Here is a 26,536-nt window from a genome sequence, read left to right on the forward strand (position 1 = left end):
ATCCCTCTATGGCCTTGCCCCTATCACTGTAACCTCCTCCAGCCCTACAAACCTGCGAGATCTCTGCACTCCTCCAATTCTGACATTTTGCGCATCCCCAATTTAAGTCGCTACACCATTGGCGGCTTTCAGCTGCCTTGGCCCTAAGCTCTGGAATTCCCTCAAACCTCGCTGCTTCGCTACCTCTCTCTCTCTCTCCTCATTTAAGATGCTCCTTAAAACCTACCTCTTTTTACCAAGCTTTTGGTCATCTGTCCTGATATCTCCTTCTTTGGCTTGGTGTCAACACATTTATTGATAATGCTCCTGTTAAGTGTCTTGGGACATTTTGCTATGTTGCTGTCTGCCAGAAAGGGAAGAGGACATTTGTCATGGTAAATCAGAAAATGTGCTATTTTATAATGAGTGGAACATTATACTGAAAAATGAACAATACATTATTCAGCTGCTAAGATGGAGCTGTGTTTTAAGTTAGCCTTCTGTTGCAAGTTTGGGTTGATCAAAGCTTTCGATCTTCATGAGCCATTTAGATGTATACCAGGGCACCTCAGGGGCCTCATCTAAGGTTTATTTCAATGTCTCCATTGATTTGCATATATCTCAAGTTGCCAATACTAATAGATCTTGGTATTCTGGTTTTTGGATTTATCCATAGGCAACAGCACTAAGACAACCCACCCCAAATCTCCAGGCCCACAAAATTCAAACAGAACAAACCATCAAATAAGAAACCTAAGCACAAATAGGATTACATGGCTTGGCTTAGAGGGCAAGATTATTAGGAATCTGGGCTGTTGTTTGGACACTGTTTTAAGCCATAAAGTCTAATTGCTATAAGTAAACACAATCTGAGATCATTCTGAGTTTAATGATTGTGTGGTGAGGAAACTTTGCAGATTGGGATAAACTGGTCAGTTTGGGGCTGCAACTCAGAAGCACCCAGCATTTTAAGAGTGCTTTCATGTGTAACAAAGTGTAATTGGGTACACCAAATACACTATTTAAATATATTAAAAGATAAATAGATGTGTATATACAGATAGATACAGGAGAGTTATAATAGATGTTGCTGTATAACATTCCTGTATCATATTCACTCATAGCAGCCAGTAAAATAGATCTGGATATTCCTCCTAGGTCACCTACATAGCATAATATCCAGGGCCATCTCGAGGCAAATCCTGCAGTTGCATAGGTCTCAAAACACCAAGTTGATCTTTGTAATCTTAAGTTGCTAGTGAACACTGACCAGCTATTCAGAAGCCTGGGGAATGACAAAGCAAGTTATACCCGCACACAGATCCTCTATTCATGAGCACAGGGAGCAAAAGGACAACTTATACATTAGTTATTCTGGAGTTGGAGAAATAGAGGAGCATTTTATATAATGCATGGCTAGATGTTCAAGGGTCCATGCAGAAGAAAAGCACAAGTGTTTTTTGCAGTACACGTGTGAGGTTGTGGAGTTGGGAGATTGTTGGGAAGAAAAGGTGGCAATTGGAAGAATCTAGAGATTGCTGTCTGCCAGAAGGGGAGGTAATGTCATGGTAAATCAGAAAATGCCAGGAGCAGTAAAAAGTAATAAAGGGAGAACCAGAGAAAGACATTGGGAAGAGTAGCAGACACACAACAGGAGGCACAATTTCACGTCGTCTAATTTTTTTTGCTGGTAGGTATTTTTACCCGAAGGGGGCAGTAAATAGAGAGAAAGCAGAGTACGAGGCAAAGGTAGGAAATAAGTGAGATAATTCTATTGATCTCAAAGAAACTTGGATTGAGGTAATACACCATTCAGAACTTAGTTAGATTGATGAATGAGGTAAATAATTTGCATAAAATTAGGAACCCCTGAGGAAAAGTAAGTAACTGGAATAGTACCAGTTTTTACAAAAACTTCTGAATTTTCCAAGGGGATAGAATGGGTGTCATTTTAGCCTAAACCGCTGGGCAAGGAACAGGTGGGTTTCCGCCAGACGAGTTAGGGCACATTCCCTGGAAACCCTTCAATAAAAGTCCAGCACAAACTGAGGTGAGGGGAGGGGTTGGGGGGGGGGAGAAAAAGAGGGACTCAAAGAGAACCCCTTGCAATGGACATCATAAACCAGTCCTGACAGTATCAGCTCTGGCTAATCATTTGGTACACAGGCAGGAGGGAACTGACTACTGTTACTGTGGGGCATGGCAGCTCACTGACAATTAAAAAAAATACCTTCTTTCTTCTCATCACCATATTTTCCTCTTATCCCTTCTCTTTCCCATTTCAATCGTCTTTCCCTTCATCTATCTTTCCCCTCTTTCCTTCTCTCCTCCTTTCTACTCCGTCTCTATTCAATTCTGGCATCTCAACCTAATCGCTCTACCCAATCTTTGCCCTTGTCCCAATTTTGTTCCACATACTCTCGCTTCCTTGGTGTTCTCATCCATCCTGTCGTTTCCTCTCCCTATTTCCCTCTCTCTCATGTCTCTTTTTCATTCTTTCCTTTCTCTCTATTTCACCCTCACTATCTCCCCATTCTCTTCTAACTTGTTCCCCATTGGCCATCGGCCGATCCCCATTGTATTGACGATATGACGTAAACATTGTGACGTCATCGACGATGCCGGGCGACCTCGTTGTCAACAGTCACTCTGTTGAAGATGGCACGACGATTGGGAGTAAGAGGATTCAGTGTCGGCAGGACCTTGGCTGCAGCCAGCCAGGCACACGGACATCATGGAGCAGGTAAAATAAAAACAAACAGCACCAAGCGATCAATAATCACCACAGTAAAATCGAAATTTTATCAAATACGTATTTGCAAACGCGCGAGGGGTGGGAACGGACACTGGCCATCGCAGAGCACGAGCCAGACACGCGCTGCAATCCTATTTCAAAAATATAACCGGAGAGGGGCGGCTCGTGCTGCAGTCAGCGCGCCAAGATTTCAATCAAACCGCGACTGGGTGAGGGGAGGGAGAGGCTGACTGTGTGACACCTGAAATAGTAAAATGACCTGCAACCTCATTTATATATTTGGAGCTGTATCTGAGTGACGTTTCATTTTAATCAAAATGATCCCCCCCATTTCATATGAATAAAATTTGGTAGGTCTGCTCCTTGAAACAGCTTTATAAAATGTAACCATTTGCAAGATCTTGACATTGACTGTCATGAAGACCAGACACACAGAAAGTGAACACAAATGCAGACAGAAGAGATAACGGGAGTCTATCTGATATGTGGGACAATTTCCCGTGTGGTTCCTGTCTTTCAACTTGAATTCCTGATATGTACTATAGATAACATCTTACTTGCATGATAATACAAGTGCTAATAACTGAAATAACAACAGAAAATGCTGGAAAAACTCAGCAGGCCAGGCAACAGCAGTGGAGAGAGAAATAGAGTCAACGTTTCCAGTCGAAACCCTTCTACAGAACTGAGAGAAAAGGCAGGAAATGAGACAAAAGGCAGTGGGGGCTGGGAAATGGGGGAGGGGATGAAAAAAGAGATATTAAGAGATATTCAAGGTGAGACGAGATAGTAATAGGATAGGTAAAGAAACAGACAATGGAGTGTGAAATGCAGAGTGAAAGACAGCTGCCATGTGGGAGAGAGAGAAAAAAAGGGAAAAGTCACAAACCAAAAGTGGATAAAAAATATAATAGGGGCCGAGGTTATGATCTGAAGTTGTTGAACTCGATATTGAGTCCGGAAGGCTGTAAAGTGCCTAATTGGAAGATGAGGTGCTGTTCCTCGAGTTTACGGTGAGCTTCCGTGGAACAATGCAAGAGGCCGCGTTGATCTCTGTCCTTCACCTGCTCTCGCCTCTGAGTCAGAAGGTTGTGGATTCATTTCCACTCCACTACACTTAATGGCACAGTTTTAAAGAGTGTGCAGGGACAGTGGGACCTGGGAGTTAATGTGCATAGGTCCCTGAAGGTGGCGGGACATATTGAGAGAGTGGTTAGCAAAGCATATGGGATCTTGGGCTTCGTAAATAGAGGTATTGAGTACAAAAGTAGAGAAGTTATGCTGAACCTTTATAAAGCGCTGGTTAGGCCACAACTGGAGTATTGCGTCCAGTTCTGGTCACCACACTTTAGGAAGGATGTGAAGGCACTTGAGGGTGCAGAGGAGATTTACCAGAATGGTTCCGGGGATGGGGTATCTTAGTTATAAGGACAGGTTGGAGAAGCTGGATTTGTTTTGATTAGAGCAAAGGAGGTTGAGGGGTGATTTGATAGAGGTGTACAAGATTATGACTGGTTTGGATAGGCTGGACGGGGAAAGGCTGTTCCCACTAGTTGATGGTACAAGGACTAGGGGACACAGATTTAAAGTTTTGGGCAAGAGATACATGGGGGATGTGAGGAAAAACTTTTTTACGCAGCGAGTGGTGAGAACCTGGAACTCGTTGCCGACGGAAGTGGTGGAAGCAGACACTCACTGTTTTCAAGGAGAGACTGGATAGGCACTTGAGGGAAATAAACTTGCAAGGCTATGGGGATAGAGCAGGGGAATGGTACTGACTGGATTGCTCTACAGAGAGTCAGCACAGACTTGATGGGCCGAATGGCCTTCTGTGCCGTTATGACTCTATGGGATCGATTTTACCAGGCCCGAGGAGGTGGGATTGGAGGCGTGTGAGGTGTTAAAATCGCAAAAACTGGCAGGCGGACCCGATCCCGCCTCCGAGCAATTTTCCCACATGCGAGTTTTCTGATCCCGTCTCCATCCCGCCTCCAAGAGGCGGGATAGGCTCTTAAGGCCCTTAACAACCAGTTAAGTGCCTCTATAATCCCATTTTGCGAGGCCTTTCTGATTTTAACACTTTTCCCACGCGCTTCACGCCTCCTCTGAAACCTGGCAGCAGCACAAGTGGATTGCTTACTAACAGCTGCAGCTCCACCATTAAAAAGGAGTTTTCAGCAATCTTCATTTGCAGGTGGCAGAACTTTGTTGTCTCAGGTCTGGGGGAACTTTTAACAGGCCTACTCATTGTTCTGGAAGTTTGGAGCCTGACACCCATCTCCAGTGTGACCTCCTGGGAAACCCCTCTCCCCACCTTGACTGAGCGCTTCCTCAACTCAACTGAGGCATATACCAGAAGCATGGGAACCATTTATTTCCTTTCCTCCTGGACATCAGATTCGGACGAAGACCAGCCGTGGCAGCAGCATGAACAACAGCACCACCAACAGCAGCAGCATCAACAGGAGTGCCAAGCTGCTGCTCACCCACCTGAAACTGCACAGGCCAGAAGGCACCAGCGCGCGACCACATTGCTGCCCGGGATGCAAGGGACGCACTCATGTTGGCCAGATTTGCTTAACCTGCACAATCAAACACTTTTGCCTCACAGCTTCTTATCAGACCATTGACAATGGCCAAGAGCCTGCGGATTCCTATCACTCTGACCACCATACTGACAATTGCAAGTCACTCTAAGCCCTCAATGTGGAAGTCCCATTTGCAAAATGACAGACGCCACAACTGCAACAGTTTCCCATCAGTAATTTTTATGTCAATATGCAACTGATGGCATGTTAAAAATAAACACAAAATTACACCCAAGTGACTACCCTTGTGACTGCTTGTGCATTATCTTTCTTTTACGCGTGCTCCTACGTGGTGCTGCCCCTGTGGCTTCAGCAGATGTGGAGGCCCCTTGCTCACTTTCTTGCTGCTCCTGCCTTGACACCTTTGGAGGGCGTCTTCTGGGGTTGCGAGCCTGTGAGGCCTCGTCAACAGTCTGCTGCTCCTGCGGCTGTGCAGGGGTTGAGACGCCGATCTCAGTTGGGTGGGGGCTCTGACCGAGGGCTCTGCAGTGGCATGGAAGTGTGAGCGCTTGGAGAGGAGCCCCCACTTCCTTGATGTCTGCCACCAACTTCCCTCTCATGGGTCAGGCCCCCCTCAGCGCTTGCAAGTGGCTTGAGAGCACCTCGCTGCACATCAGGGGGGCCATGGGGACCCATATTTGCCCTGGCAGTCCTACTCAGAAGGACTTCCATGAAGCTCTGGTTTCTCTGTTCAATAGCTGACCATCGCTTCTCCAGAGATGTCAGTCTATTCTGAACACTCACCATGTTTTCCTCACTCAGGCGACTTACTGCCTCCATGGCCATAGCCAGCCTTTCCACAGAGGTTGCTATCCTTTCCATGGTGCTGCCTTCATGTGCCAACGCCTCCACAAAGGCTCTGCTCATGTTAGCGATGGACTCCTCCATTCGCTTCACACTCGCAGCTACCCTAGACACAAAACCTGCCAGAGACTCCTGCACCTGTTCCTGGAGTTCCAGCACCGCTCTTCCTCTGGATGGACCTGTAGGCACAGGGTTGACATGCAGCTGAGCCGAGCTGGCAGAGTCCTGCGCCCTCCGACGAGGACTCTCCACTGCTGTCCCTGTCTCCACCATCTGCTGTGAGCTTGTTCGCTGTAATACACCAGGTGACAACACTACTCTATCTCCTGAAGGTCCCACCGAGGTGTGAGTGTCTGCACTGGTGCTGGGTGCTCTGAATTGTGCTGATGCTGCGCCCTCAGAGGTTGGAGCTTCCTCTGAGGAGTCTGGAAGCTCAGGCTGTTCCTCCTGGACAGTGGGGACGGGGGCTCGCGATGGTCCTGTGGGGGAGTAAAGGAAAGAGTCAAGATGTGAGGCCAAGGTTACATGCACATTGAATATTGCAGATGATCAAAAGTCAATCTGTTAGAGCATCAGAATCATTATCAGTGACTCATGCAATGTCAGTGAGAGAGATGATAAACTATTCTGTCACCAGCTTGCTCTGATGCACCCGTCTGTCCATCCCCACTTGTGCATCCTCCTCCACTCCCACGATCTCCAGGACTGCCTCCTCCCAGGGGGTGAGCTGGGCTACTGAGGGTGGCCCTCCTCCTGTCCTCGCTCTTTCCCTCTTATTGTGAGCTCTCTTTTCCTGCAATGAGGGAGACAAGTGGAGTTTGAGTGAGAATGAAGGAGTGTAGAGAATCCATATCATTGATGGTTAGAAGGAGACAAAGATGGAGTGAAGTGGCAAGACCAAGGGCCCTCCCTGTGTGTTGTAAGTTGTTTTCATAGCATCACAGCGATAGGGAGTGTGAGGGCTGCATAGTCGAATAGTTAGATGAATGTGACCATAGAGAGGGAATGGGTAAGGGTACATGAATGTCAGTGTCAAGTGGGATGTGGAGGAAGAGGTTGTCAAAGCAGAGTGCTGGTGAGGAGAGGCGATGGGGATCAGATTGAGCGTGAAGGGAAAGTCATACTCACTTTTCCAGTGCGCAGAAGGTCATGAAACCTCTTCCTGCACTGAAGCCAGGTTCTGCGGCACATAGACATTGAATTGACCTCCTGGGCCACTTGCATCCACACAGCTTTAGTCTGCTGAGGAGGCTTTTTCCTCCCCGAGGAAGGGAAGAGCACCTCTTTATTGGATCTGGCTCCCTCCACCAGAGCTTGCAGGGCGGCTTCATCAAAGCGTGGAGCAGACTTTGGCCCGTTGCTGGACATTGTGGCTGAAATAAGGGCTTACAGCAATGGGCATGAAGTTTGCAGTCTCCAGAAGAAGCAAGGCTGCTTGCAGGCCTTAAATCCAGCAGCATTGATGATGTAATCGGAGGCGACTTTCAGGATGGAAAGACTAATTGGGCCAGAGCTTCCCACATGCTAGGAATCAATTGGCCAATTAGGTGAAAATTGCATTTTTCCCCCCACATCAAAGTGGAGTCGGGTGGCTAACATGAAAAGCAGCTGACACGCCCGCAGCCTGCCCCAATGACAAAATCGAGCCCTATGACTCCAGAGACTTGAGCACAAAATCTATGCTGACACTCTAGCGCAGTGCTGCACTGTCGGAGGTGCCGTCTTGCGAATGAGATGTCAAACCGAGGCCCCCGTCTGCCTTCAGGTGGACATAAAAGATCCATGACACTATTTGAAGAAAAGCAGGGAGCGTTCTCCCCGGTAACCTGGCCAATATTTACCCTTCAACCAACATCACAAACATATCTGGTCATTATCACATTGCTGTTTGTGGGAGCTTGCTGTGAGCAAATTGGCTGCACGTTGCCTGCATTACAACAGTGACTACACTTCAAAAGTACAGTACTTCATTGGCTGTAAAGTGCTTTGGGACGTCCTGAGCTCGTTAAAAGGCGCTATATAAATGTAAGTTCTTTCTTTTGCAAGGTGGCTGACAAAGCAACTGATTGTTCCAGCACTCCTGTAGTCCGGGTAAAGAAAGACTTGCATTCACGTATCTCAAAAGGACTTCACATACAGTGAATATATCCTCCTCCCCATGGTACCACTGCTTCAAATTTAGAATTTAATTTTAAATAGTGACCAAACGTATAATGTGTAAATGAGGCACAAAGTATCTGCTTTTATACTTGTGGCTTACAATATGAAAGTATTAGTTATGAATCAACATCTACAGAGATATCAGAATTCCCACCCTCCTCTGTTAACTCTTGGATTTTGCAAATGGTCATCCCAAATAACAGTTGTTTCCAGAAGGTAAAAGCAGCTGGAGTTTGGATCTTAGGTTGGAAAGTGCTACTTTGCCATTAAGAGGGGCATGTTAGAATTTGTTCTGATTCTGCTGTTGTCTTTCGCCATTATTTCGAATCCATATGCTGCAAGGTGATTCTGAGGAGCACCCGGTAGTTTGAGTCCTACCCATTGAGCCGCTTGTGTGGTTGCTTTCTCTTCTGTTACTCTGCTGAAGAAAAGAACAGTGCATTATTGTGCTTCACCTTGGAAGCAAAGTGGCATTTTCACCCTATTAGTAACAGCAGTTTGGATTATCAAAAATATTACCTTTTTTTAAGCATTACCCCACACAGGCCAAGTAAAATAAAGCATGTCTGCCAATAACAGTAGCATTTCCCTTTCTCTGGTTGCCATCTCAAACACCTCATCCAGTGAAGTGGCTAGCTTTGTAATGTGCTAAGTTGATCTTGAATGAAATAAATCAGCTGAATATTAGCATTTCAGGATTTGACAAACACTGAATCACAATTTTTAAGCCCCCTCGAGCAACAAGATTTTTAATATATGTTTATCATTCAGCATTTACCTAATTTCAGCTTTTGAAACAAACCTGTTCAGAGGCTATTTTAACTACTTCTTTGTGAAAGTAGTTAACATATAATGCTCTTGATTTTTATGCATTCTTCCCTCCCTTTGTTTTGTGCAGTACTATAAAGAACGTCAATTATCTTTCAGTTCCAGTAGTTAACATTTCTCTTTCCATATTGTTACTGATCTGTGTATTTCCAACATTTTCTGCTTTAAATTTAAGGAGTTTGATGTCCCTCAATTTAATCAATTCTAAATTAGTGCACTGCATCTTCTTGCAGACGTGACCTTCTCTGCCATTTCAGTTTCTCTGTTTTCTCCTTTGAGCCTAATCTAATTTCAGTTTATCTCCTAGTGTAGTCTTGTCTCCATTTTTTTTCTGTAGTCCCCCAAATCTGATCTCGCCTCTATTTCCTCCTGCTAATCCTGAGTTAATCTACAGTTCTCAGATAAAGCTTTCAGCATTAAGGAGCTGATACAGAAACACAGCTGCTTTCCCAATGGTTGCTTCACTTGTTTTTTCCTTAAAGATCTTGTTCTCCTTACAGAAAAAGGTAAATGAGAATATATGCAGAAAAGGACCTTATCCAACAGTAAGGGGTCTCACTACGGAATTGCTGGGGGGGGGGGGGTGGGGGGCCTTCTGGCAGAAAAAGCCTTTACTGCGGATAGCACCAAGTCATTAGAGGAGAGGTCTTGATATGGACAGCTGCCAATCTGGCAGAGATGAATCTCACTGTCACTGTGAGCAGGCATCAGCCTTGCAGAGTGGGGTCTTGGGATGGAAACGTGCTTGTTTTATTATTTCTACAATAGTGGGTCAGTAAAATATCCATGAAAAATTGTATTCTTCCATGAGTTGCTGTTTCCTTTTCAGTTTTACGTGGCACGGTTGCTGTGTTTCCTATAAGTTGATGAGGCAGTTAGGTTTTAGCTTGATTTTGGTCAATAATGGTGTCTCATAGGTAAAAGCACTTCCAGCTGCAAACTACTACTAAGAGACTATCTAGATTGTAAATTACTTTAAATTTTTTAAGCAAAGTGTATTCTAGCAAATAAACAAAAAGCACCTAGATGAAAGGTGGTTAATATAGTAAATTGAAGTTGTTTTCCTCATAAGCTAAACAATAAGCAATGTTAGCTTGTCTTGGTATTCAAAAAGCACCTCACACCTAATCTGAGCCGTCTTTTGTCTCCACTAGTCCTATCACCATCTCGTCTCCTTTTGAATACCTCTTAATGTCTCTTCACTTCTTTTGTTCTCTCCCAGCCCTGCCTTTCGATCTATTTCATTTCCTTTCCAGTTTTGAAAAAGGGTTAGACCCGAAACATCGACTCTAATTTCTCTCCATGGATGTTGCCTGGCCTGCTGAGTTTTTCCAGCATTTTCTGTTGTTATTTCACACTCATTGTGTTGGGTAGTCCTTTGTTTCCTGTCCATCTGTGAGAATAGAGAGGAACACGAGCAGAAGATCTTTTTAAAGAGGAAGGCTTGCGAGGCAGTCAGGCCTTTAAACAGAGAGTTGGAAAAGTGGGCTAGGAACGTCAGAAATGCAAGGGGAGCAATTAGAAGACATCTGTTTAAGTCAAATAAGATGATGACCCACTGATGTGAAGATACATTACTGATTAAACTAGGTGAAGCTGATCATAACTCATGCTCTGTTTACTTGCTGTGAAATAAAGCTTCTTAATGAATCATATCAGATCTCACCTCGCAATTGTTTGCTTCATCTGCCTTTGGAGAGATTGAAGAAGGGTTGCATTGTTACACCCCTAGGTCATGTAAGCAAATATAGGGCAGTATGTATCAACTGCCACAAAAGTAAGATGCTCAAATTGCTTATGCAAACCAAACCAATGACGCCACTAAACCTAAGAAGGTACCTAAAGCAGACCCAAGTTCATAAGTCATTTTTGTAGTTAGTACTGTGGGGACACATTGCATTTGAGAGAATGTGCTGTGCAAGTACTGAAATGTGACCTAGTTTGAATCAGCTGTGCTTCTAGTTTTTTATCACGTGGTGGCAGTAAAAGCGTGAGAATATAGTATCTGTGACACTGAATGTGGAAATGATTATGCTGGGAATGGTAGTAGACTAACATGTCAAAGCTGGGACTTCCTCAAGGTATTTTTAAGGGTTTGTATCAATGTCTGCCAATAATCCTTGTTCCTGTTGGTCCATATCCACATAGCCTGTTGAGCACAGAATATTCTCTTCATCATTCTGTTAAAGAATTCTTTCAATGATCTGTAATATTAGAACAGTTACTCATTGTTTCAGAATAAAATTCAACATTTAACCCTTGCCTGTGCAACTGGCATATTATTAAGATGTGAAATCCCTGAAAATTGAGAATATCTTTGGACTTGCTCATGTCGGAATGAGCACTATATATGCTTTAGCGATGAAATCACTTCCTCCATCTATTAAAAACAAATATGGAAGATATCACTCACTTTTTTTGACAAATGGGTGATTTGCTTTTTTTTTAAAGTCTGATTACACCCCTTTGAAGCAGCTTGGAACATTTTTCTATGTTAAAGGTGCTATATAAATGCAAGTTGCTATAAACTAGTTTAGTTAGTTCTGCTTTTAAACAAAGATTCCCATGTGAATTAATGTCTTATACTTTGAATGATGCTGAGGATGAACAGAAAGAAGGTAGTTAATATACTAAACAATGACTCCCTCGTGTATTCACTAGGGAAGACTTGTGGAACATGTCTTCCCTAAATAGTTAATAGTCCAAGCAGAATTAGCTTTAAAATAAATTAAATAGAAAACAGATAAATAACCAGGGGTGGATGGTACTTATGCTCAAGTACTGAGAGGGAGAGAGAGACGAGATTTGTGAGACATTGCCAATCATTATGAGGAAGTTGAACACTGGAGATGTCATAATAGGTTGGAAACAGGTTCATGTGCTGATAAAACAGGCCCAAACTACTACAAATCCATTAGTATATCAATACTATGTGAAATAATGAAATGAATCAGGAGTAAACAGAAGATTATCTGTGCGATTCAGTAAACTGCAGCCAACACAGATTCAAAAGGTGAAGATACCACCTGACCAACCTCCTTGAGTGTTTTGAGGAAGTGACATTCCAAGTAGATTGTGGAAAGCCCTACAACATGGTGTACCTTTGACGAAAAATATTTGACAAAGTTTTGTACAAAAGGCAATTATTTTAATGAGATTCAGGGTAAAACTTGGAATAAGAAATTGGCTGAAGCATAGGCAGCAGTGGACATATTAGAAGAATTATGTGGGGTGGGATAGAGGTGCTGAGTGTTTTACCTGGCGATTGATATTGAGACCCCTGTTGTTTCTAATTTATATTAATTTCTTAGATTCAGAAGCTAAATGCAAACTGTTCAACTTCGCAGATAAAATTAGAGAGCGCAGTTGAATCTGAAGAGGCAGCTTGAAAACTACAAAATTAGTTAGACAAAATTTGTATATGAGCAGAACAATTTCAGATAGACAAGTGGAAAGTACAGTGAATAATAAAATATTAATGATATAATTGCTCTGGAAGGTGTTGAAAATATCTACAGATGAAGTTGAAAGAGAAATATACAGTAGTAGCTATGTGGTGATGCACCATTGGAAACAGATCAAAAAGAACAGAAAGTCCAGCCACTTCTGGGGCCATGTGACCATTTTTGTCTGATTACACTTCTGCGAAGCATCGTGGGACAATTTTCTACATTAAAGGTGCTACGCAAGTTGTTGATTTTTGCTGCATCTTGCCCAGTCCACCCAACAGCTTACCCTTTTGCATAATCATTAATTGCATACAGTCCTGCTTACAAATTCCATCATAGCTCTCTTACTAAAACACTAACATTCAGCTTTTTCCATTACATCAACTATGGACAGCTGCCATTATCACCATAAGACTATTTATCATTACAGGTTTTTAATGTGCACCATCATTTTACATTATGTCTTTCTTCTGAACAGTATGCTTCCCCTTGGTGCCCCGGTGAGCTGTTCTTTCAGCTTATTCTCATGCTGTCTAGATGATTGAGGACCATGAATGCCAGAGGTACTTGGTTGCACTCTGGGAACATGACCCTACAGGATCTGACATTCTCTTCAGGCTGTTGAGGTTCCTTCTGCAGGCTGTGTCTTCATTGTTGGTACACAGGCAGTCTGGTTCTGACTCCATGATCAGACAGCTGAGGAGACGGACAGGAAGGCATCAGAAGTGAAAGCAGCATCTTGAGGGCAGGCACCTACCTCTACCCCTTGAAATACTCGCTCAACTTTTGTAACCTCCACTCCTCCTCACTCTAGTGTCACTCACTTCACCCTTAACCCTCCATCCACTCAGTTCCTCCGTCCAAGTAGCCAGAAGCCACTTCACTCAGTTTCTCTCCTACCATAACCAGCTTATTCATTTCCCTCAGTAATTTTGTTCGCTTTCAAAATTAAATTTTAACAAAAAATGAACTTAGGATAAAGAAAGGTGTCTGATGCTCTCTTTCTCTTCTGTCATGGAGGTGTGAGTAATTGGAATGTCAACAAAACAGGTGACAATTAGAAGCTTTCCATTTGCATCAAAATTTAACTTAAAAAAAAACCAAATAAACTAAAATTAGAGCGAGGAAAGTAATTCTCTCTGCTTAATACACTTTCTGAAGTTTATTGAACACAAAACAAAAGCTGCAACATATGAGTAATCTATACAGTCGTTTTTGTCACTCCCACACAAAAAAATCAGTCTATCTGTTTAAGAAAATACTCAAATAAACTTTACTTGAACAATCCTTTTGAAATGTGTCTTCTAGCTTCAAATAATTTTGAAAAATAACTGAGCAGCAATTGCTAGAAGTTGACTAAATGGAATTGGGAAATCAGATAGACTGCACATTCTCAGATTTAACAGAGTAACGGGTCTGGGCAAAAATATCAAGTCCAAACCAAGCTTCAGTTAAGGGTTAGCAAAATACTGCAGATGTTGGAAATCCGAAATAACAACAGAAAATGCTGGAAAAACTCAGCAGGTCAGGCAACATCCGTGGAGAGAAATTTGAGTTGACGTTTCGGGTTGGACCCTTCTTCAAAACTGGAAAGAAAAGAAACTAGATCGAAGGCAGGGCTGCGATCGGACAAAAGAATAAAAGAAACAAAAGAAGTAAAAGAGATTAGAAGCTAGACGAGATGGTAATAGACTGGGATTGGGTGTAAAGTGTACTGGCAGGGCAAAAGATAGCTGCCAGGTGTGAGAGAGAAACAAAAGGAAAGGTGGGGGGGGGGCGGAAAGGAGTGGAACAATTACAAGAGAAAATGAAATGGGGGCCGAGCTTATGATCTGAAATTGTTGAACTCGATATTGAGTCCGGAAGGCTGCAGACTGCCTAATCGGAAGATGAGGTGCTGTTCCTCGAGTTTACGTTGAGCTTCCGTGGAACAATACAAGAGGCCAAGGACGGTGAGGTTGTTTGGCGCACTGACCTCTACCTAGCGGAAGTTGAACGCCAACTCTCCGACACCTCCTCCTACCTCCACCTGGACCATGACCCCACTACCGAACATCAAACCACTGTTTCCAAGACTGTCACTGACCTCATCTCCTCTGGAGATCTTCCCCCAGCTGCCACCAACCTCATAGTTCCCCAACCCCGCACAGCCCGCTTCTACCTCCTTCCCAAGATCCACAAACAGGACTGCCCTGGTAGACCCATCATTTCAGCCTGTTCTTGCCCTACGGAACTTATCTCTTCCTATCTTGACTCTATCTTTTCTCCCCTTGTCCAGTCTCTTCCCACCTACATCCGCGACTCTTCGGACGCCCTCCGCCACTTTAACAGTTTCCAGTTTCCTGGCCCCAACCGCTTCCTTTTCACCATGGACGTACAATCCCTCTACACCTCCATCCCCCACCCGGATGGCCTGAGGGCGCTCCGCTTCTTCCTTGAACAGAGGCCCGACCAGTCTCCATCCACCACCACCCTCCTCCGCCTGGCTGAACTTGTTCTCACATTGAACAACTTCTCCTTTAACTCCACTCATTTCCTCCAAATCAAAGGTGTTGCCATGGGTACCCGCATGGGCCCTAGCTATGCCTGCCTTTTCGTGGGCTATGTGGAACAATCTTTGTTCCAGTCCTACTCGGGTCCCCTCCCTCACCTCTTTTTCCGATACATTGATGACTGTATCGGTGCCGTTTCCCGCTCTCGCCCCGAACTTGACAATTTCATTCACTTTGCCTCCAATTTCCACCCTTCCCTCACCTTCACATGGTCCATCTCGGACTCTTCCCTTCCCTTCCTCGACTTCTCCGTCTCCATCTCTGGGGATAGGTTATCGACCAATATTTACTACAAGCCCACTGACTCCCACAGCTACCTGGACTACACTTCCTCCCACCCCGCTTCCTGTAAGGACTCTATTCCATTCTCCCAGTTTCTCCGCCTCCGCCGTATCTGCTCCGACGACGCCACCTTCCACACCAGTGCTTCAGACATGTCTTCCTTTTTCCGCAACCGAGGATTCCCCTCTACTGTGGTTGACACTGCCCTCGACCGTGTCAGTTCTATCTCCCGCACTTCTGCCCTCACCCCTGCCCCTCCCTCCCGGAACCACGATAGGGTTCCCCTTGTCCTCACCTTTCACCCCACCAGCCTCCACATTCAACGGATCATCCTCCGGCATTTCCGCTACCTCCAAAGTGATCCCACCACCAAACGTATCTTCCCCTCCCCTCCCCTTTCAGCATTCCGCAGGGACCGCTCCCTCCGAGACACCCTAGTCCACTCCTCTATCACCCCAAACAGCCCTTCCTCTTCGCCTGGCACCTTCCCGTGCAAGCGGAGGAGATGTAACACCTGCCCCTATACCTCCCCCCTTCCCACTGTCCAGGGCCCCAAACACCCCTTCCAGGTGAAACAGCGATTTACTTGTACTTCTCGCAATCTAGTATACTGTATTCGCTGCTCACGATGCGGTCTCCTCTACATTGGGGAGACCAAACGCAGATTGGGTGACCGCTTTGCGGAACACCTCCGTTCAGTCCGTAAGGGTGACCCCGAGCTTCCGGTCGCCTGTCCTTTTAATTCACCGCTCCATTCCCACTCGGACCTCACCGTCCTTGGCCTCTTGTATTGTTCCACGGAAGCTCAACGTAAACTCGAGGAACAGCACCTCATCTTCCGATTAGGCAGTCTGCAGCCTTCCGGACTCAATATCGAGTTCAACAATTTCAGATCATAAGCTCGGCCCCCATTTCATTTTCTCTTGTAATTGTTCCACTCCTTTCCCCCCCCCCCCCCCCCCTTTCCTTTTGTTTCTCTCTCACACCTGGCAGCTATCTTTTGCCCTGCCAGTACACTTTACACCCAATCCCAGCCTATTACCATCTCGTCTAGCTTCTAATCTCTTTTACTTCTTTTGTTTCTTTTATTCTTTTGTCCGATCGCAGCCCTGCCTTCGATCTAGTTTCTTTTCTTTCCAGTTTTGAAGAAGGGTCCAACCCGAAACGTCAACTCAAATTTCTCTCCACGGATGTTGCCTGACCTGCTGAGTTTTTCCAGCATTTTCTGTTATTATTTCAGTTAAGGGTTTACATTTTAATACTGGATTTCCCTGAGTATATGTTGATAAAGCAGGTTTCAATGGAGTATCGACCTATGTAAGAATTCTAATATGTTATAGATTATTAGTAGATTTCCTGTTGGGTTGCTTGTGGTAAAGTAGATTGTACTCTCTTTTCTAAGGACTGGAATGGTATACCATCTGTTAAAAAAAGTGTGCTTATTTTTGTAGTGTCCGAGTATCAATAATACACAGACTGCAGGAGAACAATAATAACAGGTATTTACTGAACAGAGGGTAAACTTAAGACTGAAGTACAGAAGCCTGCTATGGCTTTATATACAGGTGTGGTCACTGCCGGTACTGCAGTATAAAATCAGTTCTCTCTTAAAGGTACATACACAACAATTCCTCCCCTTTTAGATAAACAGTACATAACATTCATTTAACAACTAAATAATAACTAATTACAATTACAATTTTCTCTGTACCATATACATCAACTGAAATAATCATTTATAAGTTCAGTCTTTGAGGAGGCTTCCTGATCCTGACTGGATAGCGCCTTTCTCGAGTATCCTGTTCTTGCGGCGGAGTCGATTCTGGCTCATTGTCATTGGTTGGTTCGTCAGCTTCCAATACCACTGCTTCTGAGGTAGACGCAATCTGTACTTCGGGTTCATTACCAGGTGCACATGCTCGTGGTATGAGTTTGGCTTGTTCCTGTGGCTCTAGAATCTGGTCAGCACGGCGTCTCACGATGCTCTCTCCAACGTCCACTGTGTACATTAGTGGTCCCTGCTGTGTGCATATCGTTCCTGGCTGCCATTTTTCTGTTCGGTAGTCGCGGGCCAAGACTGGTTGCCCTATCTTGAAGCTCCTGGTTGGCTTCTCATTGATGTGCTGGAATTGCTTATCCTCAACATCTCGTCTTATGTTTGGTTTGAGCAAATCCAGGCGACATCTTAGCCTTCGGTTGAAGAACATTATGGCTGGAGCTTGGTTGGTGACTGCATGTGTCGCATTCCGGTAAGCAAACAAGAAATTATCCACCTTGTGTTGTAGTGGTATGTCGTCGTTATACATCACCTTTATTGCCTTTTTAAAGGTCTGAACAAACCTCTCAGCCAATCCATTTGTGGCTGGATGATATGGGGCAGATGTGTAATGTTTCACCCCATTATTCCTCAGAAACCTCCGGAAATCCTCGGACACAAACTGTGGCCCATTGTCGGAGCAAATCTGTTCTGGCAAGCCATTCCTGGCGAAGATGGTCCGTAGGACTGCAATAGTTTTCTCCGTGGTGGTGGAGGACATTTTGATGACCTTTGGCCATTTCGAATGGGCATCCACGGCGATTAGAAACATTGAGTCCATAAATGGACCAGCAAAATCAATGTGTACCCGTTGCCATGGAGATGAGGGCCACTCCCATGGGTGTAGCGGGGCCTGTGGTGGAGCGCTTTGGACCTTCTGGCATCCTGTGCATCTCTTGCTCATATCCTCGATTTCTTTATCGATTCCCGGCCACCACACAAACGCCCTGGCTAGGCTCTTCATTTTTACCCCTCCCAGATGACCCTCATGAAGCTCATTGAGCACTCTATCTCTCAACTTGGGTGGAATTACCACTCGGGATCCACACATCAAGGTCCCCCGGCACACTGACAGCTGTTCTCTCCTTGGCGAGAATGCTGGCAACAGTGAGTCGCCATGTGCTGGCCATCCCTTCACCGTCAAATCATAGACCCGAGAGAGTGTCGGGTCATTTCGGGTTTCCTTCTCTATACTTGAGTTTGTAACAGGTAGACATTCGACTATGGTCGCATGGAATATCTCAACAGGGTCCACTGCAGGTGCTTCCTCTACCGTAGGCAACGGTAGGCGCGACAGCCCATCAGCATTTCCATGCTGTTTCGTACCCTTGTACTCTATGTCGTACTGATGTGCCCCTAGAAAAAGTGACCATCTTTGCAGCCGTTGCGCCGTCATCACCGGAACGCCCTTCTTTGGGTTAGAAATGGAGACCAGGGGCTGATGATCAGTCAGTAGGGTGAATTTCTGCCCGTGCAGATAGTGATTGAACTTCTTCACCCCCCACACCAGGCTGAGGGCCTCCCTGTCAATCTGGGCATAGTTACGCTCGGCTGAGGTTAACGAGCGCGACGCAAAGGCTATTGGCCTCTCTGAACCGTCATGGAATTTGTGTGACAGCACCGCTCCAATGCCATAGGGAGACGCATCACATGCCAACCGAATCGGTAGTGTTGGATTGTAGTGGGCCAATACTTCTTTTGAAGTGATTAGGCATTTACATTTCTGAAAGGCACGCTTACACTCATCACCCCATTTCCATGTTACTCCAGTTTGCAGCAGGGCGTTCAGTGGGTGCAGAATTGTAGATAAATTCGGCAAGAACTTATGGTAGTAGTTCACCAACCTGAGAAACGACCTCAGTTGCGACACATTTTCCGGTGCTGGAGCCTTGAGTACAGCCTCAATCTTGCCTGGCGACTTATGCAACCCTTCCTCATCAATCATGTGGCCACAATACGAGATTTGTCTCCTGAAGAACTCGCATTTGGGGCGGTTGGCTCGTAGCCCATATTCTTGTAATCTAGTGAGCACCTGCTCCAGGTTGGCAAGGTGTTCACTGTCATTTTCGCCCGTAACCAGGATGTCGTCCAAATAACACTGGGTCCCCGGGATCCCTTGCAGGACTTGTTCCATCGCCCTCTGCCAAATAGCCGGGGCTGATGCTACCCCGAATACCAGTCGATTGTACTGGTAAAGGCCTTTGTGAGTGTTTATCGTGAGGTATTTCCTAGATGCTCTTCCACCTCCATTTGTAGATACGCTTGGGCCAGATCAATCTTCGTAAAGCGTTTCCCTCCAGATAGTGAGGCGAAAATATCTTCTATCCGTGGAAGTGGATATTGTACTGTGTGCAGGACTGGGTTCACAGTTACCTTGAAGTCCCCACAGATGCGAACCTTCTTCGGCTCCCCAGGCATGCTGCTCAATGATTTCTTCATTACAGGAACGATGGGTGTGGCCCACTCGCTCCAGTCCACCTTGGACAGCACACCCAAACGCTTCAGACTCTGCAGCTCTGCTTCAATGGCTGGGCGGATCGCGTACGGTACCGGTCTGGCCTTAAAACATTTTGGGTTTGCGTTATCTTCGATTTTTATCGTTGCCGTTACTCCTTTTAAAGTCCCAAGTCCTTGTTGGAACACCTCTTTCGCGTCAGTTAGAATTTTTGACAGTCGTCCAGGTGTGACGTCATCATCCTTTTTGTCAGTCACAGTTAGCGCCTGAATGGAATGCCAAACCAATTGTATTTTTTGGATCCATTCACGTCCCAATAATGGTGGTCCTCCATCTTGTAGTATATATAGATACAGTTTCTGTGTTTCCTTGCCGTTGTATTTAACTAGCACCCTTATTTTTCCTCTGGGGTAGACTTTTTGCCCCGTGTATGTCTTCAATACAATGGACGTGTCCTTCAAGGGTATGTGTGAGAATAGCCGTTCATAGTCTCGTCGATTCATGACAGGGCTGATCCTGTGTCCAATTCCATCTTTACTTGGGACCCTGCTATCATGAGGGTGACCCAAGTGGTTCGGTGATCCTCCTTTGCGATCACGTTGTGTAACTTTAGACAACTTAGTCTCCTGCTCCCGGAGTCATTATCACTCTCCTGATCTTCTGAACTACTGTCTGTCTTTTTTTTTTTTACTTTCTTGTACTTTTCCTTAGTAGTTCTTTTGGTGTTGGTCTTCTTTCCCGACCTGCAGACTCTTGCTATGTGTCCCATTTTCCCACATTGCCTGCATACTTTGTCCTTAAACCAGCAGTCCTTCTGATCGTGGGTTGTTCTGCCGCAGCGATAGCACTTTTCTGCTCCATACGCCATTTCGTTAGCGCTGTATTCTTGTGGTTTCTGCTGTATTTCCGCAGCTCCCCGTGTTGCTGCTTCGTAGGATACTGCCACGCTGAAAGCCTGTTCTAGCGTCAGGTCCTTTTCCGAAAGTAGTCGTTTCTGGGTTCCTTCACTCTGGAGCCCGCAGACAAACTTATCCCGTAAAGTGTCTGCCAGTCCTGCTCCGAACTGGCAGTGCTTCGATAACTTGCGTAGTTCCGTAAGAGAGTCAGCATTGCTCTCATCTTTGTGCTGGTTTCTTTTATGGAACTTGAATCTTTCTGCTATCAGCAGTGGTGTAGGGTTTAGGTGTTCCTGTAAGATATTAACAATCTCTTCAAAACTTTTCTCCATTGGTTTAGCTGGGGTAATTAAATTCCGCAATAGGCCATACGTTCTCGCGCCCATCAAATTTAATAATACCGACGCCTTCTTTCCATCGGCTACCTCATTTGCCTTGCAGTACACTTCAATTCTTTCCACATACGTGGTCCAGTCTTCTACCTCGTTGTCGAAAGCAGTGATACTGCCACTCTTCGGCATCTTGGGTGATTTAAAATGGCGCCTCCCGCGCTTTTTCTTCTTCCCCAATGGATTCAAATGGAGCCTCCCGCGCTTTTCCTTCTTCCCCAATGGAATAAATGGCGCCTCCCGCGCTTTTCCTTCTTCCCCTTGCTGCCACGCTGCTCCTAGCGTTCTACAGGGTAATGGCGGCGACCCGTGGCTTCGGCGCATCTCACTTTTCCTTCCCCTCGTTTTATTTTCTCTACGCTGCCCGGTTCTTGAGCACCGACCGCGCCCTGTGCGCTCCACCCTCTCTCTTTTCCTCCCGACGACGCTGCACGGCCCCTTTGCAGAGCCGCTCGATTGAGCTCGAGCCCATCGCAGTCCGGAAGGGTCAGCGCACTACCTGCTACCAGCACGATTTGCTGGAACACCTTGACTGGGGAGCCAAGCCCAGCTCGCCACAGCCTCCCCTGCAATTCTCCGAACTCCGATGGATCCTTGGGCGGTTGCCCGCGGTCGACGCCCGTTGCTCTGACTTCGACCTCCAAGAAGCTTCTTCTCAGGGAAAGATCCCCGTGAGGTGATGCAGTACTGCAGGCGAGTTCGAACCTGCTCGTCGCCAGCGTAGTGTCCGAGTATCAATAATACACGGACTGCAGGAGAACAATAATAACAGGTATTTACTGAACAGAGGGTAAACTTAAGACTGAAGTACAGAAGCCTGCTATGGCTTTATATACAGGTGTGGTCACTGCCGGTACTGCAGTATAAAATCAGTTCTCTCTTAAAGGTACATACACAACAATTTTGATGTATATCACTCTTTAAAAGATAGACACTGGGCTGGATTTTCATTGAGGAGTCGGGTTGGAGGCGGGACTACAACTTTCGGGGTTGTAGTCCTGCCTCCATCGAGATGCAGCCAATCCACGCGATTTTAACTTGATTGACCTTGTTGAGCCCGGCAACAGGTGATGTCACAGACTGAAATTTCATCTGTCAAGAGATTTTGACAGATGAAATATCAGCGTTTCACAGCTGTTTGAAGCTGTCAAACACTGACAGTCTTACTTCTAACATGAGTCCTTCTCCACAGACTCAGTTAGAAATCTCACCGGCACAGAAAGCTGCAGGCTGTCACTTTTGACAGTTCACAGCCATTTAGCTTTCTGTGCTGGTGAGATGACGGACTCCTGGGACCTAAAGGAAGGAAGGCTGTAAAGGTAAGAAAAGGTAATTTACACTTCTTTAATCACTTTAGACACACCAAACACAGCTACCTTTGCACTCATGCACACATTACTCACCTGAACACCGACATCTCGACCCCTCCAAGTCCTTCAACCCGACGGCCCGACTCCTCTAACTTGGCGTGGTTTGGAGTCGTCGGGAATCCCACACTTCAACCTTCAAAATAGGGATTAGGCTAAAAACTGCCTGTTAACAGGCAGTTAATTGGCACTAATCCCTTCCCGCCTCGGCAGGTCCCAGTGCGGGGCGGGTACCCACCTCCTTTGAAACTGGTATGGAGGCGGGTTGGGGGCAGGATGGTGTCGGGATCCCCGATTTCGGGATTTTAACCCCCCGCACGCCTCCAATCCCGACTCCACGGCACAATGAAAATCCTGCCCACTGTGTTTGTGAGTGGTTCCATGATCAACAATTTGCTGATCATGTCACTTCCGATGTCAATAACTACACTTTCTGTTCATCTCTTTATGTCACACTTGATAATACTTGCTATCTTGTATTAGTAGCCCCTCCCACTCACAGTTCTGCTGTGACTGTATTGAGCTAAGTGATGCAGTACCAACTTTGTGCAGTGATGTGAATGTGGAGCTGCTTGTATCACTTGGAGCCCTGGAAGTCAGAGCTATAATCACAGTTGAGCATCAATTTAAGGTTTTTAGTAATTGAGAAGAAATGATAGAAAATTGATGATACAGCAGACAGTCAGAATTGTTTTTTCGTTTAAAAAAAAGTTTAAAAAGCAGGTTCCCCAACTGCACTGGTCTGAAGTGAAATGAAATGAATCTTTGTTTTGTATTCGTGTTCTGAGAGTATCAACACCTAGCATACAGTATATAATTGCTTCATCCTGTGCTGCAATAAACTCTAGATGCTTTTAGCTGTGTTGCCACCACTGCACACCGCCAAGGACATGTACACTCTTTGGTCTACATCTGATGGTTTCTCTGTCTCTCTGTTCTTCAGGTCGTATCTGGAAGTTAGTGAGTTTTGTAGTTGCTTTACCAGGAGTTGGTGTCTGCATGCTGAATGCTTATCTAAAGCAGTCACATGGACCTGCTGAATTTGTGCCGTATTCTCATCTCCGCATCCGCTCCAAGGTATAAGACAAAGTAAATAAGCTGTAACAGATATTTCAATACTTACTAAAACAATGTTCTAATTATCATAGAATTTAGCAATCGAAATAATAAAAGTACACCAGGTCTTTGTATTCTAGCGTGGACATGGGTAAAAATAAAACACATTATGTATGCCCATCAATACTCGGAAGAATGAAAGTATCACACTCTACCAACCTTCAAAATTTGCATCAATGGTAGAAATATAACCATTTAGCAGATTGACTCCTAGAATTAAAAAAATCATATTGGCTCCTCTGTATCCATGCTGTGCGCAGTCTCCACGGTAGAAATATTGCATTTTTGGTGCTAAACTATACAGGCCAAATGGTTTCGGCTCCGAATCCTGGCCTGTGCTAAATTAGTTGATTTTTAAAAATTATTATTTATTCTTGGGATGTAGATGACACTGGCAAGCCAATATTTATTACCAATTCCTAGTTGCCCTGAGGGTATTAAGAGTCAACAAGAGTATGAGACAGGAGTCACATATAGGCCCACAGTTACCAGATTTATTGAATTCAATTCACAATTTTTCATGGTGGGATTTGATCTCCTGATTTTGGGTTGCCTTAGTGCAGTATCGTGACCACTGGGCCACCTTACCCATCTGAGCTGGGGTAATGTTGTATTTGACCTCAGGCCTGGGCTAGGGAGAAAAAAAATCATTCAATTTCATCATGAAGCACTCCCAGGTCAGGTACAGCACAACTAGATACAGAGTAAAGCTCCTGTTACATTTTTAAGGTTTCACCATTTGCAGCACCAAAGGCTACTACTCCCTTAAGTGAGCCCTTACTGATAAACCAGAGTGTGACTTTATACATAAATTATCTGGTGATGGTAATGTTGCCCAAAGGTTGAACATAAACCCTTATTACTATAATTAACTCACTAAATTGACATAGTTCTCTTGTATTTTCGTTGTCTTCACATAACAGAAGAATAAACACTATTTATGCAACTCAGACTATAACCTACAAATCAGGTTTCTTAAAAGTAAAAAGTAGACAGCAGTGAAAAGTCAAGACGGTAGATTTCACTTGATTACAGAACATTTAGCTTACAGCTCATCATGAAGGGTTTTGATAAATAAGGAGAAACATTCAAGTGGCAGAAGGGTTGGTAACCAGTGGACACAGATTTAAGGTAATTGCCAAAAGACCTAGCGGCAACATGAGGAAAGCATTTTTTATGCAGCGAGTTATGATCTGAAATGCACTAAGGGTGGTGAAAGCAGATTCAATAATAACTTTCAAGGGGGAGCATTGGATAAATACTTGAAGGGGAAAAATTTGCAGGGCTATGGGGAAAGAGCAGGGGAGTGGGACTAATTGGACAGCTCTTTCAAAGAGCTGGCATGATGGGTCGAATGGCCTACTTCTATGCTATATTATTCTGTGATTTTATGAGCTCCTAGGATATACAAAAATAATAAAACATGCTACTTCATTAATTCACTGACTAATACTAAACCTGGATCAGAGTCCATAACAAAACCTATATTTTGTCTTATTGACAAGAAATCTCCTGCCTCTGTCTAATTGGGCTCAGAAAAACTGAAAAGCTGGTTGTTGAAATATATCCCCATGCCTGAGCCAAGAGTTGTTCTGTAGACCATCTGCCATTCCACATTAACTCTAACAGGCATCTGGACTACAGATGAAATAAGCTGCGTATTGGATGCAAGACGCATATCCAATTGCACGTTACCAAACCCTTTACCTTAAATTGATTGTTTTCAATACAAAACAAGCAATCTGTGTCAAGTGGTTTGTACTTGCTTTACAATCAAAATGTATTGAAAAATGTAATGTATCTTCACAATGGCAGTTTTCAGATATTCCTATTGATTCTACCCCCAACACAGAGAAACTAGGCCTAGAGTAAAACAAACTAAATAACAAGCCACATTTCAGTTCATATGTGACAGTCATTCTCTTTCAATAGTAATTTATAGCACATGAAGCACTTTGGGATGTGTCTGAGAGGTGTGATAAGGACCTATATAAAAGCAAGTCTCTTTTTCTTAAGTCATATATGACATTTTTCCATTTCCTATACCACCATCTCCAAATGACCAATTTAGTGCCAATGAGTGGACCAATTTGGTGCCTGTGATTGGAGATTAAGGGAAGTTTTATGTGCTGGCCCAATGCTCACAAGAGATTAGATTGAGACTGTCCCGAACCTGTTTCACACAGAATCCTTGCAGCTAGCAGACAAATGAGAAAAATTCAGTTTCTACAGTAGTTTTGGATTATTTTTTCTGTCTCACAGCAGTACTGATGCAACTTTGTTTCTCTTTTATAGCCTTTTCCTTGGAGGGATGGGAATCATACACTTCTCCACAACTCTCACGTCAATCCATTACCCACCGGCTATGAAAAATAAAGCATTGAATTCATTGGTGGGAATTCCAGCCCCACAATGCATTCATCATTAAAATGCGTGATTCACATGTACTATTATAATCCACATGTAACATTCAAAATATACAATAAAAGGCTTTACATGACCTCTCTGTAACCCTTGAAAAATTATCTCCTTGGACAGTAAAGCAAAACTTCACTTGAAGTTCAGTCACCATGCAAATCGATTGAGTAACATTTTGGAATAGGCGTGAGACTGGAAAAACCCACAAACCTGCATTTACTTTGATTCATGACTTCAAAACATTCGAAAATAATATAAGGTCTACGCAGTAACATAATAAACGTACAGAAATGAGCTTGCACCATGTGTTGGGCATGCAGCAGTGATTCTCTGCCACCTAATAATTACACAATAATGTACCTCATAATCATAATCATAATCAACTTTATTGTCATTGTTAGTGCACAAGTGCAGTACAACGAAATGTAGGCCTGCGGCTCCCGAGAGTGTACATTTAGATTAAGACATTTAAACATTCAACATACATTTGGCTTGTAATACATTAACATAAACATAACCATAATAAAGTGCATTGGCAGATGTGCAGGCTTTAGAGTTTATTTGTGGAGTTCAGTAGGATGACAGCCCTGGGAAAGAAGCTGTTCCTAAATCTGGTCGTACGGGTGCGAATGCATCTGTAGCGTCTCCCAGATGGCAGGAGGGCGAACAGACTGTGGCTGGG

The 26,536-nt window shown here is 44.6% G+C and overlaps 1 protein-coding gene across 1 annotated transcript; it reads left to right on the plus strand.

The window, feature by feature from the left end:
* The first annotated feature begins 2,598 nt into the window (after nucleotides 1–2,598).
* LOC147106684 (cytochrome c oxidase subunit 6A, mitochondrial-like) lies at nucleotides 2,599–25,936 on the plus strand. The gene is made up of 3 exons (XM_086007726.1): nucleotides 2,599–2,722; nucleotides 23,264–23,397; nucleotides 25,732–25,936. Exons 1-3 carry the CDS (start codon nucleotides 2,638–2,640, stop codon nucleotides 25,810–25,812), a joined length of 300 nt encoding a protein of 99 aa, XP_085863852.1. The 5' UTR covers nucleotides 2,599–2,637; the 3' UTR covers nucleotides 25,813–25,936.
* The last annotated feature ends 600 nt before the right edge of the window (nucleotides 25,937–26,536 follow it).

This window comes from Somniosus microcephalus, chromosome 15 (assembly GCF_052327205.1).
Source record: "Somniosus microcephalus isolate GS21.2 chromosome 15, FLI_Smic_1.0, whole genome shotgun sequence".
Lineage (NCBI taxonomy): Eukaryota > Metazoa > Chordata > Chondrichthyes > Squaliformes > Somniosidae > Somniosus > Somniosus microcephalus.